Source organism: Lepisma saccharinum, chromosome 4 (assembly GCF_977018435.1).
Source record: "Lepisma saccharinum chromosome 4, izLepSacc3.1, whole genome shotgun sequence".
Classification (NCBI taxonomy): Eukaryota; Metazoa; Arthropoda; class Insecta; order Zygentoma; family Lepismatidae; genus Lepisma; species Lepisma saccharinum.
Window position 1 is genome coordinate 61,230,962 of NC_139232.1, and position 21,997 is coordinate 61,252,958.

General features: G+C 36.1%; 2 protein-coding genes across 4 annotated transcripts in view; one reads left to right on the forward strand and one right to left on the reverse strand.

Annotated features, from left to right (window-relative positions):
• Positions 1-1,699: 1,699 nt before the first annotated feature.
• On the reverse strand, positions 1,700-16,030 carry LOC145986502 (peptidyl-prolyl cis-trans isomerase H). The gene is made up of 4 exons (XM_083120581.1): positions 15,759-16,030; positions 9,677-9,853; positions 4,069-4,164; positions 1,700-2,034 (listed from the first exon to the last, which is right to left on the reverse strand). The coding sequence occupies exons 1-4, from the start codon at positions 15,840-15,842 to the stop codon at positions 1,837-1,839; spliced, it is 555 nt and encodes a 184-aa protein (XP_082976707.1). The 5' UTR covers positions 15,843-16,030; the 3' UTR covers positions 1,700-1,836.
• Positions 16,031-16,305: 275 nt separating this feature from the next.
• The window catches only part of LOC145986503 (uncharacterized), a 72,501-nt gene continuing 66,809 nt past the window's right edge, over positions 16,306-21,997 (forward strand). Inside the window, exon 1 of one of the 3 annotated variants that reach the window (XM_083120584.1) lies at positions 16,306-16,644. The gene's annotated coding sequence lies outside the window, so the exon portion shown is untranslated. Of the gene's footprint in view, positions 16,645-16,767; positions 16,957-21,997 lie in introns of those variants that run through there. The other 2 variants (XM_083120582.1, XM_083120583.1) reach the window with 2 other exon arrangements.

A 21,997-nucleotide genomic window follows, 5' to 3' on the forward strand; every position in this document is an offset into this window, starting at 1 on the left:
CACTATCCAGCATGTAAGGTAATATTATCAGATAACGGTTCCCAATTTAAATCACAAGAGTGGAAGTTATATATGGATGACTGTAACATAAAACATATCACCACTTCAGTTTATTCGCCTTTCGCAAATCCTGTGGAAAGGTACAACAAAGAGTTAATACAATTGTTACGATTATGTACTTCGCAAAATCATCAGGACTGGGTAAAATATTTGAATCATGTAACAGGACTTCTAAATAATTCAGTTTCGGAAATAACAGGTTTCACACCTAGTGAACTTTTCCTTCATCACGAATTAAAAGATTCAATTCTCAATCAAATTAACTGGCCAGATGATTTAAAGTTTGTGCCCTGGAAACACAAGTGTTTTATCGCCAAAGCACGTATTAAGGAAAGATATAAGTCCAAACCTATTTAGTGTGATGCAAATAAATTGAAGATAGTCCCAGGTGATATTGTTTTAGTGAAAAATCATGAACATAGTAGTGCAATTAACAAGAAAATTCATAAGTTTATGGAATTATGGCTTGGACCCTATATAGTTGATGCTGTGAAAAACAATTATACAATTTTGATGTCTATGGACGGAAAGAAGATAACAACAAGGCAGAACTTGTCAAATATCAAGAAATTTAATTGTTCTGATGAGAAAAAAGAAGAATTGCTTAAACTAATGTAATTGTCATGAAGTGATGCATAAGTAGCTGTAAATTCGAACACTAAGATGACATTTTCAGAACTTTGGTAAAAAGAGTATTGTAAATTTGTAAATTGCTTCATTATGTCAAGTGAACTCTTTCATTATCCTGACGAGTGTATATTAAAAGCAGGACTCAAATCTTATATATTATATATATAAAAAAAAATGTTTATTTTTTTTTACCAGGAGAAGGGGAGAGATTGAGACTGTCCTATTCTCAAATTGTCATGTTCAAAGTTAATATTATTTATGTTATTGATGTTGTTTTAACTTATGCATGTTTGTTTTATTTGTTTTATATATATATTGTTATAATCATCTTATCACGCTGTATAAAATACAAGAAATCAAATTGCTGTAACCATAGCAACGAGAAATAATACGTAAAAATGGTGATGGAAGTTGTGAGATTTTCTGCACCTGTATTGTATTTATTTTAAATATAACGGTTATCGTTAATTACGCAATTTTATTTGCATTGATAATTGCTCTGCAAGTTTAAGCACAGCGACGGTTATCAGCTCGCAATGGACAATATTTTTCTTAAGGTATTTATGTATTTTGTGTTTGAACTACAGCTTCAATGTGTGCGTAACAACCGCATGAATTAATTCCTAGACCAAATTTACGGACACATTTGTACACAATATTGCAACTGTTTCAAACAGTGTTAACCAAGTACAGTGAAACCTCCTAATTTGACATATCCCCATATTTTAAAAATTTTTCCACCTTGGTACACTGAAAAATCTAAGTTCCATTGCCTGTCAGAAATACAGAAAACAAGTGAGTGTAAGATACTTACTATCATAAAACATGTTTGCACAAGGCAAATGCTATAATTTAATTTAAAAATACAGTATATCGTTTATATTGTGAAACCTACTGAAATATTTATCAAAACTAATGATCAACCATTTTGGAATATACAGACGAACTCCAACTTGACCAAAGCCAAAGTTTGAGTTTTCAACATCAACGATAAAGAAAAATGCAGAAGTATTAGAAAAAGCACTTTAAATTCTGTAGTAAAAATAAGTTTTATTTACATATAAAAACATACACATCATACATATCATCCATTCAGTCTGAAGAGAGAACCTTCATTGAATCGTACAACACATTCACCAATTTTCACTACATTTGTCCACACTGTGATATTATAACTGGGATTTTGGGCTTGTTGTTTGGTCCCGTGGGCACATTCTCAATCTTCCGCATCACTAATAGCCCATCAACAACTCTTCCAAACACCACATGTTTTCCATCCAAAAAATTGCATTTTGCACAAGTGACAAAAAACTGGCAGCCATTTGTATCTTTCCCACTGTTTGCCTACAATATAAAAATTACATAGGAAAACATTTGACCTTCATTAACTCACTAATAGCCTATTTCCAGTAAAAGTTACACTTCTACAATGTTAAATTTAATCAGACCTTCAAGAAGTACTTACTCTCTAGCATTCTTAAACCTGAAGGTTTATGGCTGCAGCAACATAAGCCTTCCATCTGTCCCTATCCTGGGCAAGATCGATCCAAACTTTTTCATCCTTACTGATTTCCTGCAGGTCCATCTTAACGTTAACCCTCCATCTTCACCTTGGCCTTCCTACAGGTCTCTTACCATCAGATTTCCCAACAAGAATCCTATAAACTCTTCTTTCCTCTCCCATTTGTGCCACATGGCCTGCCCATCCAAGTCATCTTGATTTAATGATTCTGATAATATCTGGACATGAATACATATTATGCAGTTCTAAATTATGGAACCTTCTTCACTCACCTGTCCCCTCATCCCTTTTAGGTCCAAATATATTTCTAAGGATTTTATTTTCAAATACTCTTAATTTATGTTCCTCTTTTAATGTAAGGAACCAAGTTTCACATTCATATAATACTACAGGCAAAATTACTGTTTTGTATATTTTAACTTTTAGTTTCTTAGATATTTACGAGACAATAAAAGTTTATGGAGAGAAAAGTAACAAACATTTCCTGAATTAAGTCTGCTTTTTATTTCCTATTGAATATCATTTTTATTTGTTAGTATTACTCCTAAGTACTTGAATATGGAAACTGATTCAAACGAGTTGTTATCAATAATTAAATTTCATCAAGATGTACTTTTAACAATTTAGAAACTTAAGCAGAATGAAAAATCTGGCTTCAAATAACCCTACATCACAACAAAATTTTAGGAGCTTAATCGACCACACATATATATTTTTCTATGCTGGGTTCAAGAAATGTCCACTGCAACTCTGTGAACAGTTGCAACCTTGTAATCATCGAAATAAAACAATGATAACATCTAGTGGTGTTGACCTTGTGGTAGTCTGGTCAGCATTTACAAGGCTCCACCTTCAAACCCTGGGTGATCTATGCCAGCCCCCTGTGGCGGAGTGGTTAGCACGTGCTACGATGCCAGGGCTCCCGGGTTCGAATCCCAGCCTGGGCATGGATGTTTGCGAGTGTCCATTCATCAATTTCATCATATCATTAATCATCCCCATCTTCGCAAATTACCCAAAAGTGGCACAAAATGCGAAGTAAAATAAAGTAAATCAATCAATCAACCTGGGTGATCTATGTTTATCCCATTGCAATTTTCAGTTCATATTTCATCCTCATTGGTGTACTCACCCAAGGGGTACAAAATCGACAGTGATTGAAATGGATATCTAGTGGTAAACTTTCAATAATATATCTCGCCCAGAAGTTTTTCAGACATTAAGGATGAGGTCTGCCCTCATGATGGGGCCCTCCAAATGGTGAACACCTCTGGTGTCAAGTGCTTAAGAATTTTCATTTTCATGAATACATACAGAAAAAAATTATCTACATAAGGCCAGCTTTAACATTTTTTCTAACATAAATGCTTCAAAAAATCTTATAGCAGATAGTTCTTTACACGGAAGCATTTCATGGAACATTTTTTTTGTTTTTGCGATTACAATGTATAACATATACAGCACGAAAGGCATGATGGTGAGGGCACGGTGTTTACAATTCCATACATGTACTGTATACGTTATAAAGTTTTACTTAAGCAGCACAATTGCTTTATACCTAAAACCTTTTTATAGGAAACAGTATTCCTCTCAGTTGAATAGTTATCTTTTAAAAATTTGAAGTGATGCATTGTTTACATCTTACGAGGCTGCCATTACATCTGCACTCATGACCTGGAGGTCGCTCCTGATTGATTATGCTACAAAAAATGCTAAGGAAAGTGGTTTCGTCTAAAGCTGGCTTAATGCATGAAGCATTTGTGTATGCATTATGTGAAAAACTGCTTCAATTTTATGTGTAACATGAAACTGAATACACAAATTATAAATAAACTGAATAAATAACACATACTTACCATTGAAAGTAACCCTGGGGCATCATGTTTTAATATGAAATTTTCATCAGCAAATGTACCACCACCATACACACTCATCACACCTGTCCCATCTCCCTGAAAAAGAAAAAGAAAGTAGTACCATAAAATACAGGGTGTTTGAAAAAAGAACCCCCTAGTTTTAATGTGTCCTAGAATCTGTACAAAGTGACATACAGTATTCTAGTTTGTGGTGTTTGATTCATCAACTCTCCAAGTTTGGCACCCTTGCAGTTGGAAGGTCTGCTTGACCTTGAGACGGCACCAGTGCTGTGTTTTTTCCTTTGTTCCCTCAGTTCAGTTCCGGCGTTCGTGTAGTGCAGAGCAACTCAGCAACAATGTGTACTCCGCAACAGAAAGCGCAGTGTGTTATTTGGTTTGTGAAAACTGAGTCAGTTATAACAGTGCACGTTAAATTTTAGACGTCAGTATGGTGGTGAACCACCTACAGCAAAAACTATCCGTCATTGGCTAAAGTCTTTCAAGGAAACCGGTAGTGTTTTAAAAGGTAAATCACCAGGTAGACCGAGAACTTTCGAAGATGTTGTTGAACAGATCCGTGTTTCATGTGTTTGGAGCCCGAAGAAGTCATTGGCCAGACGTAGTCTACAATTAGGAGTGCCTAAAGGTACAGTGTATGATGTTGTTCGTAAAAGACTAAAGTTGCGCGCCTACAAATTGCAACTATTACATGAAGTGAAACCTACTGATAAAATCCAAAGGTATGAGTTTGCTGTTGACTTTCTACACAGAATTGATGATGACAATTTTTTACCAAACATTCTCTTTTCTGACGAGGCTACATTTCATGTCAGTGGAACAGTTAATCGTCATAATTGTAGAATTTTTGGGGCACAGCATCCACATGAAGTTATTCAGCATCAACGTGACTCTCCCAAACTTAATGTCTGGTGTGGTTTGATGGAAGATCGTGTGGTTGGTCCTTTCATTTTTGTAGAAAAAACAATAAACGGGGACGTTTACCATGACATGTTGACAGAGTACGTCTTTCCCCAAATGGACGATATTGAGGCGGAAAAGGGGCTTGTGTTTTTCCAACAAGATGGCACCCCACCTCATTACAGTAAACAGGTGCGTGCGGTTCTTAACACTCGCTTTCCAGGAAGGTGGATAGGCAGGGCTGGCCCAATACCTTGGCCACCACGAAGCCCAAACTTAACCCCACTGGACTTTTTCTTTCGGGGCCACATAAAAAATGTTGTGTACAGTGCTAGGATCAGAGACATCAATCATTTACGGGAAAGAATCGTTGCTGCGGTTGGGACAGTTACACCTGAAATGTTGGTGAATACGTGGCGAGAAGTGGAATATCGTCTCGACGTGTGCAAGGCAACAAATGGACCCCACGTTGAGGTGTACTAACATTGAACAAAACTTGAAGGAATCCTCTTTCATGATATGTACTCATTGATGTAAGTTTTCATTACTTTCCCTATTAAATTTATACTTAAAACTAGGGAGTTCTTTTTCAAACACCCTGTATTGCCACAGATAACACAATTTGTTCTTTCTCGATGAAAAATTAACGTAACAATGATCGTGGGGCTATATTGGTAGTAATGGCGGAAATGCAAATATTATCAAATCCAACTGAGCAGAAGCACAGCATTCAGACATAAATCTCTCGTGAATTAATCAGGAAAATTGGCATTTTTAAATTTGTACTCCTGGAAGCGAGCAATTTAAAATCAATGTGTCTACCAGTCAAGAATGGTACTCGTAGTAAAGAGTTTTTGCTATCACAATGACAGATTGATTGATTTAGTTTATTTTAGTTCACTTTTCTGTCCCTTGGGCTAATTGCGAAGATGGGTATGAATGGTGGTAAGATAAGATTGATGAAGGAGCAATCACAAACATCAAGGAATGAGAACAATGGCTGTGGATCCAGAGACCTGTTAGTCTGCTAAATGCAGTCCAGGGTGCATTAATAGATAAAGCAAGTCTATACCCTGTCCCAGTTAACTGTGGAGCAAGGCTGCACATAGCGTCAGAGAAGCGAGGAAAATCTATTGGCCAGAGAGAAGCAGTAGACACTGCTGTGAAGGCTGGTAACTTCAGTCGCTTTCCCCACTCTCCAAGCAAGTCCGTTCCACTTACGTGTTCACTGGTGGAGCCGTCTCGCGTCACTACTTGAGCAGAGACTTGTTTTAGTTTGCCTGCTCCACAGTTAGCTGGAACGGAGTATAATTCTCTTGTTAAATACAGCTTCAGTTTTCATATTAACTGGCATTTTACTAGGGGTTTTTCATTAAATAAGTATTCATTTCTTTATTGCTAATTTCCAACTTTACCTAAGTAGGGGTAAAATCTGCAGTTATATGTGAGTCGGCCATATAATATAGGATGTATTGCATAGTTATTCATGCTGTTGTCACTTCACCTTTCTTTAGGAAGGCCATTTCGTTGTAAGAATTAAAACACTTTTAACCCAATCGTGTATTAATAATACATTAAATGTTTTAAGCAAGGTAGATTGATTTAAATTGTGATATAAATCAAGATTTAAATTATTTTATATAAAGAATTCATAGAATAATGTACATAAGGATTTCGTAGATATCAGAATCACTTTTGGTGAAAGTACATTAATATTGTAATCATTTAATGGTGTTTATTTGACACTATGAAAGGAAAGAAAATATATGATGGTGTAAAACTCATACAAAAGGAAATATAAACTGTACGCACACGCACATTCTCTTGAATTAAACTTCAATAATTTTTATGGGCAAAAATAGCAAACAATTTTGTGTAGAAAAATACACAAAATACTAATCTAAACTGTAAATAGTCATATTATCATTAACCTTTAGCTACCCGAGCCTCTTTCGCATACTGCCCGAGCTGATTTTCAGCAAAATGCAGTTCTATAAAAATTACTGTAGATCGGACGGTAATTGCCGTAGACAGACAAATGATATGTTGTTTTACTTGGAATGAACCATAGATTCGGACTATATAAAATTTATGCACATTCGGCGTATATATGGAGGGAGGAGGGGATGAACCTGAAAATTCATATTTTTTTAAAAAAATTGGGGGTTTCGATCTCCCCCCCCCCCCCAACAAAATGTACAAGACATTGTAACAATACACATGGAAATAATCTCAGTCACCAGTTGAAGGAAGATTTCCTCTGAAAAAGTCAGCGTAAAAAAGTTCAGGGGAAAGGATGTCGAGCCTTGAGTCCAGTCTGTCCTAGGAAAGGTTGCAGGTTGGGAGCCATCCTTCCAGTTCGGGGTGGGGGTTGCCAGTCGACAGGACATGCAGAAGGGGAGGGGAAACGTGTGTCATGTCTTTGTGACATATTATCAGAATCAGATTCTGATGATATGTCAGAGGGAATGTCAAGTTGTTCGTCTTCCCACTCGGAGTCTGTGTCCATTGCCTCAAGCTCATCTCGAATTTCATCTGAACGGAGATCACTTGGAGAAACCATTGTCGACTATAATCCTTTTGGAAACACTGCAGGCACTATTAGCACTAATGGCACTTGAACAGCTGGTTCCCACAAACACACACACTCACAAACTAATTGATGAGGTCGTATAACAAACTTCACACAAAAAAGCCAACTGATGCATGCAAGAAACCACCGATGAGCTACGGGATGTTGCTAGAACGATAGCCAGGAAATGGGTGACGAAAGTGTGCCAAATCTTCCCCTTTCTTGCATCTGCCGCACCTTTCTATTTTTAGACAATGCAGGTCACATTGCAACAACTTGAAAAACATGTGTTTGGCAACAAAGACCTGTTTTCGTCTTGCTTGTGGTGACACGGGGAAAATTCCTTGTCACCTTGGGTACCGAGAAGCAAACTTTTCACCCGTATAGTTTCCAGTGGTGGAAGAAAAGAATTGCTAACAAATCCGGCCTTTGTTTGTCAGAATTCTTTTTACTTTGTGAGGAAGCCACACAAAAAAGCCACCTTTTTTGTTCGACACCAAGACGTGTAAAAGAAGAAAATTGCAAATCCAGCCAAAAATAGCAACATTATAACATAAAAACTACGAGCATGCTAGAGGATCTCGATCAAGATGCTCGGGATGCAAAAGGTTAAACTGTAAATAAACATGGCAGCTGATATTTTGCAAACTATCATTAAAGAAATTGCCAAATTTCAGCTACAAAGACTATAAAAATATTTTAAGTTACAATTATAGAGTACATCCAGAATGTTTTATTTTCATTGAAAGAAAAAGGTTACTGAAATTATTAGTTTCACTAACACACTCAACAAACATTTCCATAGTAGATTCATATATACAGTATGAGAAACAGAAAAATGTATTTTTACATAATTTTTTTTTTAATTTAATCAAACTGTTCAAATATTTTACAGGGCCGTTTCGTAGAAAAAGCCTTTCTATAAAAAAACACATATCTATATGTATGGTGCCTAAAACCATACAAGTAATTTCACGTGTTTTTTTAAAAAATATTTAATATTAAAAAAATAATGATTTTTATCCACTCTGGTTTCAAGATAACATTTCATAGCTTAACTTAGTTGGATTTATGGCTTTCTTAGCCCATACTAAAAAAAAAATGCTAGCTCGTGAGAAAAAGGGGCTGGCACTTGAATTATTTTTAGTTTTGTTTACCCCTGGTAATAACTTAACTCCATGAGATACTTATAAAACATGTAGTTTTGGTATTGAACTTTGCCCACAAAAAATTTATTTTCTTTTCTTCTGATATATACCAACAAAGTAAAAGAGTTTACTCTGAATGTGCCGAGGTAACAGCTGTCTGCCCCCCACATTGGATTACAATATGTCCCGGTGTTCACAATGACATAAGATCTCAATGAAAGCACAATTTTTGCAATAGAATGAACTAAGCGCATGGACATGAAAATAGGCAGCTGGGCAGAATTGCACTGGTGACACATATGGGGAAATTGAAGTGAGTAGGGGACATAAGTTGCTGGTTCCCACGTACTGTGTGGCAACATCAACTGGACTGCGTTGCCTAGTTGGAGCATCACACCGATCTCTCTCCAGGGCACTTTTGAGTCCCATTCGATGCAGAACTGGTGATCGTGTGAATTGAAAGTTCATTACAGGCCCCAGAAACTGAGTCCCATATCTACATATCGGACTGCTCTTAAACCTCCGAACACATGGGGTTGTGCTCCAACATGGCAACAGCACGAACTTCTGCCGCCTGCCTAATTTCATGGCCGTGTGTTTAGAGTTGCCTTCTTTGAGCAATTAATATGAAGCAATTTTTTAAAAGTGGTCAAATTGTGCTTATGTAGTGTGAATGAGACATATCATCGCACCAATGCCAAAACCACAAATGTGCAAATTTCTCACCTAAGTGCAGTTTCTGATTGCATTTTGTCGATAGATTCCTATGCTAACTTATATGACCTAATAAACAGTCTTAAGTAGATACACATTTTACCGATGAAATTTATCCAAATGTAAAACTGTTTTTTCCACAGGACATTGAATATCTCAAATTAAGGTTTAGCACATTCGTGGATGTCACTTGTGTGACGATATGTAACAAAGAATCAAAGTAACCTAATCGAAAATTAAAAATGATTGAACTCACATTAACATAATCTCCACCCTGAATCATGAAGTCCTTGATAACACGATGAAAAGTTGCTCCTTTGTATCCAAGTGGAACTCCATCCTTACGATATTCTCCTGTGCAAAATTGTCGAAAATTTTCACACGTCTTTGGAACTACATCAGCAAACAGTTCTAGAATCATTCTTCCAATTTCCTGTTATGGAAAATATATCACCATTACTAATCAGACATTGATATAATGATAGTGCATTATTATCACAGTGATTTGTAACATATTTAGTTACATAAGAATAGGATTTATAACAGTTCTTCCTGAAAAAAAAAAAACATTTTATCCAGTGCTACATGGTTCCATGTTTTCAGTAAAAAGCCGATTGAATGAATTTTCTTTTGAAATTCGGAATATTAGAAAACAAGCCTAATTTATACAAATAAAATAGTTTAAGCTAATGTAAAATATGATAACCCACTGGTTTTCAAAATGTCTTTGCTCGCAGCACTCTTAGTGCTTCAACACTTTCTTCTATGGTCACAAAATGCAGATAATGGACATCTGGATTTCAAATTATCCAATATCCATTTTGGATGCAATGGATAATCTGGATATCTGAATATCCAGATAATCCAAATATCTGGAGAATTTGGATATCCAGATTGAACAGATTTGATGAAGGATTTGTAGAAAATCCGTACAGTGAAATACGAAAATGACGAATATATGGATAGCCCATAACACAGATAAAACTTTTCGGATCACACATTCGAATATCCAGACATTTCGGATAATTCAAATATCAGATATCCCATATCTGAAATCTGTACGGAAAATTATCAGATATCCAGCTAAAATTTTATCGGGATTTGGCCACCCCTAGTCCTTAGTTTAGAATTTGGGGGAGGAGCACCTTATTATATCAAATTTTGTTTTGGTGGGACTTCAACTCAGAAAATGACATAATCACATTTATGCTATTACGATTAGGTAATTCACATAATTCATGCAAGTTTTCTTTTTAGTATTGGAATATTTTGTTTGTTACATATTAATTTCATTTGATGAAAAACAAGACATGGTAAACTTCACTTGCATGGCACGTGTAGCATACAGCTGTCATGAAGAAATGATATTTTTACTCTGGTATGTATGTGCCAGTCTGTCCCTGATGTACAGGTTTATACGCTGTTTATGCACGGTGTTCTATTTACATTGTATTTATAATGGAATTTTCTTGCTTTAACTTTGTATATTTTATTATTTTTGCAACTTATATCTATGCTCAACATTTTCAGTATGTAAATCTCTACTTTTGTGATGATGTATTTGAACTTCCAGCATTCAAATTGAAAAATGTTGTGCTATGGAACCTCATATCCCCTTCTTTCTCTCTTTCCTTCCGCTCTCTCTCTCTTTCTCTCACACTCTCTCTCTGGAGAAGAGAGAGAGAGAGAATTCTTTCTTTCTTGAAAGAAAGAAGAAAGAAAGCAGAATAGAGAGAGAGAGTATCCTTTCTTTTTTCCTGAGAGAGAGATCTCTCTCTCCCTCTCTCTTTCCTTCTTCCTTCCCAAAACTCATTGAATGAACAGAATGCACTAAGCATTTACAAAGTTTTCATATATTTATATCTGGAATGGATTATTTCAGGTGGGAATTTTCCCAATTATGCAGCTCCGGGACTTATCTGACTTCGGTGCTGGTAGCATAGTCACTTTGTAATCAAGTTGTGGGTTTGATACCCAGTGCATTGGATCGCACTTTAAAAAGTAGGTCCAGTACCGATCATCCTTTATCTGCTGATGGTGGACTTAACACACAACACTAAGTTATAAATTTTCAACTTTTTTCTTCTTCCTGAGAAACTTGGTCTGACTATTCTAATATCAGTTTTCGTGATTGCAGTGGCGAAATCAGTTTCTTTCAGGCTTAGTCTATGAGGAAAAAAACAAATCAAAATTTTACATTCTTTTTGTTTCTTTAATATTAGGTATAAAGTGGTTTCTACACAATCAAATTACTCACGAACAAATCATTGAATTGAACGCTTAAAAGGAAATTATGTCAGAGACCATGCCATTTTTCTCATTGGATGCAAGGTCAGGTCCAAGAATTTCTATTTAGAGACAGTTCTAAATAATGCCACCCAAGCCTGACTGTCGACCAATCAGAGCAAATGTTGTTGAAATCAATTCTATAATTCGAAAGAAGCATTGAGGTACATAATGCTATTTATTTCTATTCTGTGGTGAAGAGAAAGCATGAAAGCAACGTGGGAAGTGTAAACATGTGTTTGTGACTGTTCAGACTGATATCATTCCATTGATGATGTTTGCTGTATATTAAATAATGTAGAGCGGGCACTGAGAGAAAGGAAACGAAAAGTGGTGGAACATTCTGTATTTATTTAATTTCAACTATACAAAAAAATAATGGGCAAGAATTTACAATACCGGACCCTTCTGTAATTTCTATGCTACTGCTTATGCTCACGAAATAATTATAGTCGCGATGATTTATCTGAGGTTAACATGTTGGGGTGAGGTGTAGAAATTGTTCATTAACATGTAAAGTTGTAAAATGAGCTTTTCTATACTCACAATGATTCTCCGTATACAAGTATGGGAACCATATTTGTTATGAACAACTGACGTTCACAATTAGTTACGCTGTCTACAGCATTGCCACACTATTGATTTCATACTTGCAGAGTATGGATCGTGTAAGAATGGCGGAAGAGAACAGTAAAAAAGTTGTTAATATTGTACAGATTGTTAGGTGGCGTGTGCAGGAGGATGGTCGTGGGCTAATCAACAAACTTATGCATTTCAGTATTTTGCCGTGACAATCATGATGTAGAAGAGCATGTGGACTGATTTGATTACAGGTAAGTTTGGCAACAATGCATCAATTGTAAAATTGCAGGATACGAAAATGGCATCTTCGATGAAGAACGTTTGCCGTTAAAGAGCTACGAAAATAACATTTTTTATCGGTTCGTTATCACAATTAGCGCAAAACCATTCACAGACAGCCCCACTGACCATTCTCGGTAAGGTTAGGTTAGGCAAACAGTTAAAATTTGGGGTCGTAAAACCATGCACGGGTTGCCCCACAAACCATTGATGGATAGCCCCATGAACTATTCACGGTAAGGTTAAGTTAGGTAAGCATAGTTAAAATTTTGGGGTCGTAGTAATGTCAGGAATATATATTTCATTCCTTAAGTATTCGAAACGCAAAATCTTGTGATAAATAATGAGCAATCGTGCATTGTCGATTGCGATCACGGACCCCCTTGTTTTGGAATTTCTAACTTTTTAACTTCAAATTCGTGATTAGGAGGCCTCAATTAGTGAGCATACAAAATATTACAAAAATCGGGGAGGGGTCCGGTATTGTAAATTTGCTCCAAATAATGCATATTTCTACAGAAGTGAGTAATGTGATAATAAAATATATTCAACGAGCAACTGTAAAAAATAATATTTTGTGTTGGTCTTAAATTGAAGTTTAGATAAACACAAATGAAAAACAACTATCTTTATATCTGGAAATGAGAATCTATGTTGTGTTTACATTGTTTTTCTGGAGTGTTAGGTTACACTTAGACTAATAATACCGAGAAAATACATCATTGTGTATATGTACACTTTCAAACAATTTAAGATTTTTCTTTTCAACGACTTTCAATTGTCGATTTTAACTGTTCAATTTAACAACTTGTTCGTGTACAAACAGCTTAAGGGTCACAATGTTGATGTCATTTGAAATAACTGAGCTCCAATATGAGTTCTTACTATAATTGTTCTATCATCAATTATAAATAATGAATCACAATACGATAAAATATTGTAAGGGACTAATTAAACCTAGACTTACTATGATACTTCTGGTGGCTTCACACGTATGTGCCGATACAGTGTCTACTCAAAATAAGGAAAACGTGGGGATATACACAAAAAGTGAAAATCATTTATCGAGCTTTCTTCCGTATAGTGGAAACACGTAAAAATTATTTCTTTCGTACTTTTTTACATTGGTAACGTACTATTGTGCATTGCAGAACACTTCTTTAGGTGTAAATGAATTTGTAACTATAATAATTTGTATTTCTTTACTTTACAAGTACTTACTGTTCTTCCTTTTTTCGGTTCTGTAAACACAATATGGCGAGAGTGTACTGGTTCATCGCGCATCGTGATTCTGTTTTGTCGATTTTCAGTCTCTATACAGTGTTTCCAACCTTGTGAATGTAAAACTCCCTACTTGCCACGAACCATACACGATAAGGTTAGGTTAGGTTAGGCAAACATAGTTACAAAAATTTCCTACATTTCAGTATGTTAGAATACGTTAAAAAATTTAAAAAATATTTCAAAATACTTTAACTCGACATGTCCCTGGACTCTCTTCATACAGATGTACATCCACTTCCCATCTGGTCCAATGTGCAGTTTACATGCACTGCCACATTTCCGACATTCCACTTCTTTTTTCACGATTCCATGTTCAATTACAAATTCCACCTCATCTTTGACACCCGGCAATAACTTCACTACGCATCCTAGACACGTCATCTTCTTGCGAAACCACATCATGGTTTGAAACACTTATTGGGGGTTACGTCATGTAAGACACGGAACATCGTGTTCACGTGCAGAAAGGAAATGGCAGCAACAGCAATTCTGTGTCAGAGATATATTTTCCCATAACAAAACATGAATTGGCGTTCAAAAGGATAAAAAATACATTCCCGAACTTCAACAACGCTACAGAAAATGATTTGGTAAATATGAGATAACGTCCGGACACCTTTAACTCATTTATTTCCTTAATTTTAACACTGGTACTTACCTGTTCTGCATTGTGGAACATTCTTTAAGGTGAAGTTATGCCTTTTTCCATAAAATAGTGTCAACGTTTCATATTAAGAGTGATTATTTGTCTTCCTTGTTCCGCTTGGGTAACAGACAATATGGCATGCACTCGTCATGGATCATTGCGCCGTGCTTGTGTTTTGGAGTGGGTATGCAGTGTTTCAACCTTCTTAACCGAAAAATACCTACTTTCGTGTTCATTATATCATCACAAACCACTGACGGATAGCCCCACAAACCATTGCCAGATAGCCCCAAAAACCATTTCTGGCAAGGTTAGGTTAGCTGAGATTAGGTAAGCATAGTTAAAAAAAAAAAAAAATTCTCGTAAAAAAAATGCACGTTTGGAAACGCTGACGAGACGGTGTGACTTTCGACGCTCTCGCCATCTGCACGCACACAATGGAAACAACGGCATAATATGGCAGACAATGCAAGTTTCTTACGTAAAAAGTGATTAATTCTTGTTCGGCAGCATTCAAATACGAAGTTTTTAGTTTCCCGTGAAAGAAAATACCTCCCAAGAACGTCCATAATGCTAAAGAAACTCATTTCAGTAAGTACTTTCTCCTGTAAATTTGAAGAAATCCATCCGGGCGATGGATCCAATGATTTCCGTAAGTAATTTCTTCTGTAAAAAGTAAGAAATCCGTTTCCACTATACAGAAGTGTTACAGAGCTTTCTTCTCTTATGTGTATCCGGTACCATCTCTTTACCAGCTGGTGAAGCCAGTCACTCTGATATTTTAAAACATATGGCCACCTTTCTTATCACTTGCCTTCTCATAAAAAGTACTAATGTAGAATCTATCCTGGTCATGGTTCTGATTGTGTAATGATTATTACAGGTTTTGCAGGAGTATCTGGTATGCTTACAGAGTACTGGAAATTTTTGCAAGAGTATTACATCATGGAAATTGATATGTGCACATGACAGTGCTCGTAAGTTACTGCTGAAATGCCAAAGCAATCAAACTTAACAGTCCTAACATACTTTAAACGCATAAAGAATAATAACACAGAGGAGAGTAATTATCATGGTAAGAGCACCAAACACCCGCCTAACCTACTCATTATTCTTACCGTATGAAACAATCAATTCTGCACAACACAGAAAAAACTTGTTCAGTATGTGCCTACAGGTATGTATAGAATTCGATTTGTGTAGAATATGCATATGTCATTGTATCGGAATTACACATCGGAACCTGGGCCAGTTAACTTACCGTGGTGCCGACAGTGATGTCAAAAAACACAACAGGGTTGTTTGGATTCCGTAACTGTGACTGTATTTGATTCCACGTGGGCATGACTCACTGTAGTATACTGAAGGCAACAATTCAGATCCTTTTTACTTTTGTTTATGGTCGCAAACTTAACTAACAGAAATCGTAACAACTTTTATTACGGTGTTTACAAAACCAACCAAACATACAAAATACCTCCTTTGTACCGGTTTTGTTCCCTAAAAGTTTAAAAATTCACCAACAGATGGCACAGCATTGCCTATTCTGTGGTTGGGCTGTTGCTGCAAGTTGTTGCCACCTGACGGCAACTTTTGAAACTACATACTTCAACTTTGAGCTGAAAATCATGGCGTTTGCTACCCTTGAATGATCACATAGCAAAGAACCATTGCAACTATTTCGCACTGCAGACACAGTCAATTATATTGTTTTGATTTGTGACTCGATTGAACATTGAACCCAAGATTATTAGATGTGTGCTGATGTTGAATAGGATAACTTGAACCATATTCTATGCTTCAACAACTTCACATGTCACAAGTCACAACCATTAATCTTTGAATATGCCGTCAAAACTTCATCTAAACATACTTAAATAAGGAAAAAAATGGGCTGATTATTTATATTTCTATGTTTCACTTGGTTGTCGTTAAAAATTCAGATCAAAAATTTTAGCAAGAACTGCCTGGCCAAAGTTGACATTTAACGCGTCCAGAACTTCACATCACTTGCTGCTGTTCGATACCCACCTCTTCACACTTCGATTAAATGTTGCGTAGGTGCTCTTGAGGCCGAGAATTTATTTTATTTACATCGACCGATTATTTTGTGCTGTTTCTGATCGACACATCTTCAGTAATAATTGGTGAGTATTAACCCTCGCATAAAAATTGTTATAAGTAGGACGAAACGCCATATTTTCATGCTAAATTTTGATCCCTTGTTCAGTTCCTTGTCCGCTTTAAACAAGGACCTGTGGAAGAAAGAGGAACAAGAGCGGCAAGAAGAATCGAATATTATACGTGATTGGTAATCAGAACCTCTAGCTCTGCCTCTAGTAGTTTATCGATGATGAAGGGAGCATTAATGACCCGAAAAATTTCAACTACTAACACTTTAAGGAGCAATACAGATTGGAATCTGACTACCCACATGAGAATGAAGTACAAGGATCAAGGTATAAAAATAATATAAAGGTGCAGCTTTTGGTTGACTGGTGGAATTGTTTAATTGGTTCCAAAATGTAAATTAAAATAAAACGGCTTAAGGGTAACAGTATCCTATCCGCCGAGCGGATTTCTTCATTTTTACAGAAGAAACTACTGGTACTACTTTACTATACCGGAGACACCTATCAATGATTTATTTCGCAATTTTTTACATTGATAACGTGCTATTCTGCGTTGCAGAACATTTCTTTAGGTGAAATAATGGATTTCTAACGAAAATAATGTCTATTTCTTACATACAATAGCTCCATGAACCATCACGGGGACGAGGTATGCCTACTAGGTTAGGTTAGGCCTGTTAGGTTAGGTTCCATTAGCACTCCTTTCGTTCAATTTAGCATATACGGACAACATCGGAATTTCAAATTCCACGGCATCTTCCACACCCGGTAACATCATCACGATGCATCCTCGACACATCATGTTGTATCAGCAGCAATAGCGCGTATTGTGCTCTCGTGCAGAAAGCAAATGGCGGCAGCAGCAATAGCGCGTCGGAAATAGATTTTCGTAGAAAACCACATGCGTTCGCATTAAAATGGATCAAAACTACATTCCCGAACATCAACAACGCTACAGAAAATGATTTGCGTAAGTACTTTCTCCTGTAAATTTGAAGAAATCCGTCTCCGGTATAGTAAAGTGTTACCAAACTACTTACCGAAATAAGTTTCTGTATCAATTTGAAGGTTCGTGAAGGTGTTTTCTTTCATCATTGAATCTGTTTTGACCGAAAATGCATGTATTTTTGGAGAGAAATATCTCCGAAGCCCAATTGCCATTGCTTCCACTTGCTTTCTCTAAATGAACCGGATGTTGCACACGTTTAATGACGTAATCTCCTGTCACTGTTTCTAACCACGCAGTTGTTTTACAAGAAAATTACGTCTCTTTTTATATTTTTTTATATATAACTATGTATATGCCTAACCTAACCTTACCATGAATGGTTTGGGGGCTATGCGGGAATGATCTTTGGGGCTATTCGTGAATGCTGTGTGGGGTATTTTCCGGTCACAACCCCAAATTTTAACTGTTTGCCTAACCTAACTGAACCTTACCGTGAATGGTTTTTGGGGCTATGCGTGAATGGTGTGTGGGGCATTTTTCAGTTAGTGAGGTTGGAAACACTGCATATCCAGTATGCAAGTCAAGCTGCACGCCCATATTGTGGGCATGAGTTTACAATACCGGACCACTCTCCAATTTCTATAAAATTTCGCCTACTTACTTATTTCGGTGACCTGATGACGTATCTGTACTTCATATTTGGCGGTCACTTGTTAAAATTGTACATTTACGTGTAGAACTTATAAAATAACCTTGCAATATACCAGGGTGATTGTCCATACACAGCAATTTGGAACCATCTTTCTTTCGCAATTTGTTAATGGTCTTCCTTTACGCACAACAATCTTGCTGATGTCAAACGAGGAATGCCTACGAGGTTAGGTTAGGTTCCATTAGCATAAATACAAAGAAAAATTAATATTTTAGCTAAGAGAACTATACCTTGTCTTGCCTGTTGATTTCTTCATGTTTGGAAAATGACGTCTTCCGTGGAGCTATTGTTCTTATGGTAGGGTTACATTACGTTAAGAAAACATAGTTTATTTCATTTTTTTCTCGATTTACATACTTGACTGCCAATTATTACATGCAGATTCGTGATTAGGAGATCACAATTAGTGAGTAGGCGAAATTTCATAGAAATTGGAGAGTGGTCTGGTATTGTAAACTCGTTCTATATTGTGTATTACTGAAGCGGAAAAAGGAAGAACAATAATAACTGTTAATCTCATAAATTGAAGTTATTTTGGTACTTGTTTACTATCCGTCGGACAGATTTCTTCATTTCTACAGATGAAACTACTTACCGTATTAAGTTCCTGTAGTATTGTCTAACATCGGGAAGGTGTTTTGTGTGAAATTCAGTTGAGTTTTCCGTATCCTGGAAATGGATTTCTTCAAATTTAAAAGTTTGGGGCTCATTTGGGGGCAGGTGACTTCGGCCAATTTCTAACATGCCTTTAACAGGGAGTCTCTAGAGGGAGCCGGAGCGGAGGCGGGGCTGTGTTAGTGGTTGCGGGCAGTAGGTCAATTACCCCAGGGGCGGAGCCCAGAATTGGTGGGAAATTTGAACTCAAAAATTTCAAACAAAAATAATTTTTTAGTTTAAATTTCCCACCAATTCCGGGATGGATAGCTTCAAAAACCATTCACGGAATGTTCCGCGAAGCAGATATGTAAGTACGAATGTCAAAAATTGACGAAACTAAGAAGTTATAGGTGTCCGAAGGATAGTAAACTTTTACCGTATCAGGAATATATATATTTGCTTGTGAAACAAAAAATTTCGCGAAATGACTGTTTCCATTCCGAAAACTAACGCCTTATTTTAGCTTATTTTGCAATTTCTAGATGTTTCCGACAACTTTTAACTTCAGATTCATGATTAGGAGGCCTCAATTAGTGAGTATGCCAAATATGAAGAAAATCGGAGAGGGGTCCGGTCATCTTAAGTCGATCCAAAATACATTGTCCATGGGAAGCGCACATGCTTGCGTAAGGTAATTTTTAAGTTTTTTTTTTCAACATAAATATTTTTTTTTTCGGAATCCAAACAGTGCTCATTGCTTTAAGATAGGTTCAAATTTCATGTGACAATGATTGCCAGAATTCTACGATAATTAGTCTTCCTGCTAGGAGAATTTGAAATAAATCATAAAACAATGGGAACTGTTACCTAAATCATCACTAAACCTTCGAGAACGTAATTCTGCTGTTCATAAGTCATGGGAAATAATTATAGTTATGTAGTATGTAAGTTGCATCTGTTTGGAGAGTTTCTTCATGTAAAAAGAAAATAATAATAATAATAGAAGTGACTATCTTCACTAGGTGGTGTCACTAGTTTTTATGCTAGTTTTAGAAGGTCCCATAACCATCACTCTGGGATTTTTAAAACACACATTCTATTGTAAGATATTTCTTTTTGCACTGATGTTAGGTTCCATGGGACCCTTGCCAACTGTGTCCCCTCCAGTATTACATCAATTTTTTTTAATTAACAGATTTCGATATTTTATGTAACAAAATTTTTCATCAAAATTCCATTTGGAACACACCCATGAAGTGAAAGACAGTGGTCGGAAGTAGCGTGCTACTTGTAGCTAGCTACAAAATTTATGTAGTTGTAGCGAAATTTTCGCTACAGCTACATTTCTTCTCAATATTTTGAAGTAAATTTTGAATGTGGCAACACCGTCAAAAAAAATCGACAATGATGCCTACTTTTGCAGGAGGTTCGTAAATACATTGAAATACAGATACTCAAGATTATAAATATATTGATTTTGCAGATTATAAATATCCACGTAATTTATTTTATTAGTATCTGAATAATTCTAATATCCAGATAACTAACTGACATATATGAATATATTCCAGCTAACAGCTACACTTTTTTGAGCTGCATTGCTATTTTGTGGAGAAACATGCCTCGTTTGCTCCACCTCCGGAACAAATCCTGTGGATATACTGGTGTAAGAGACAGCAATGTGCCAGTAATTCTTGTGTAAAACACAACTTGATGGAAAAACGAGTGAATTTCCACTATAATGTTGAATTGCTGTTATAAGTCCACTTTATATACAGAAAGACTAATTGGGACTGGACCTACAGTTTAAAGTGGGATCCGAGCCACAGTGCAATCATGAATGTCCAGAAGGGGTGGGGGCATGGCCCCTTCCCTGGAAAATGAAAGTCAAGCAAAAATTATATATTTCACACATATAATTTCATTTCAGCCACAATAATACATATTAATTATTGCATGAACATCATAACTTCAAATTTTATCAATGTTTTTTTATGGGAGAACACTATTATGGGGGAAAATGTGCCTTGTTTGCCCCCCCCCCCTTCCCGGAAAAAAATACCTTGCTTGCCTCTCCCTGGAAAAAGTACTGCAGACATCCATGTGTGCCATGTACCTCTCCACTATAGTGACAAAACAATAGTGTTAGCAATCAATGGCTCAGTACATTAACAGTACATAGGATCTCACCAGCAAGAAATTCTTGTTACAAGAATGATAGACATACACTTTCTGAAATTACAATTATTTTCATCATAATATTTCTTCACAAATTTTAAAACTACAGTACGTTTAGTACATTCGAGTTCCCTCATATTTTATGATATTGTAAAAAGTATGTACGAGTTATTAACTTCCTCCAGGAATGACAATTTTCTTTAGCTAATATACAGTTTCCAAATTTATGTATTATTTATCCTACTTTTATGTCACTTCTCTGTAACTTTCGCTAATCATGACAATGAGGAAGAATGATGAATGATAATGAGCAGTGTTGGGAATGGAAGAATAGAATTTTCCTAGTTTTTGTTTTGAGTCAGCTTTATACACAGATAAGCGAATCGGGACTGAATCCGAACCACTATGTGCCTCCACCGGGTATCGTACCTGGGGCACTTTGATTACAAGGTGAGAAGATAGAATTGATAAATATCACATTTTTATGTTATTTTCCTTTTGCACAACACATTGTAGTTAATTTCGATACATATGATAAATTCCAAATTATTCAGCGACAGAAATATTTGTGTAAGACTTAATGAGAACACACATACGTGTAAGACCTCGTTTCATTAATCTTTCACGTGGGCAGCATGAATATTTAATAAAAAATGATCATTACAAAGCATAAGCTAGTTTACCCTCCAATTATTGCTCCTTCTTCCATTATTTCATTATTAAAGTCTTTATAGATGGTAAAACATATCAGTCTATTAAAGAATGAAATACACTCTGCAAAAAAAAAATTAGCATCACTTCATTACTTTTGGTCGTCAGCATTTCGCTCGTGAATTATCAGTTGTTTTATTGATTTAATTCGACTTGTCGATTTGTTTTCCTAATAATTATATAAAACACTATATCTGTACAATATATTTTTATTATTTAAG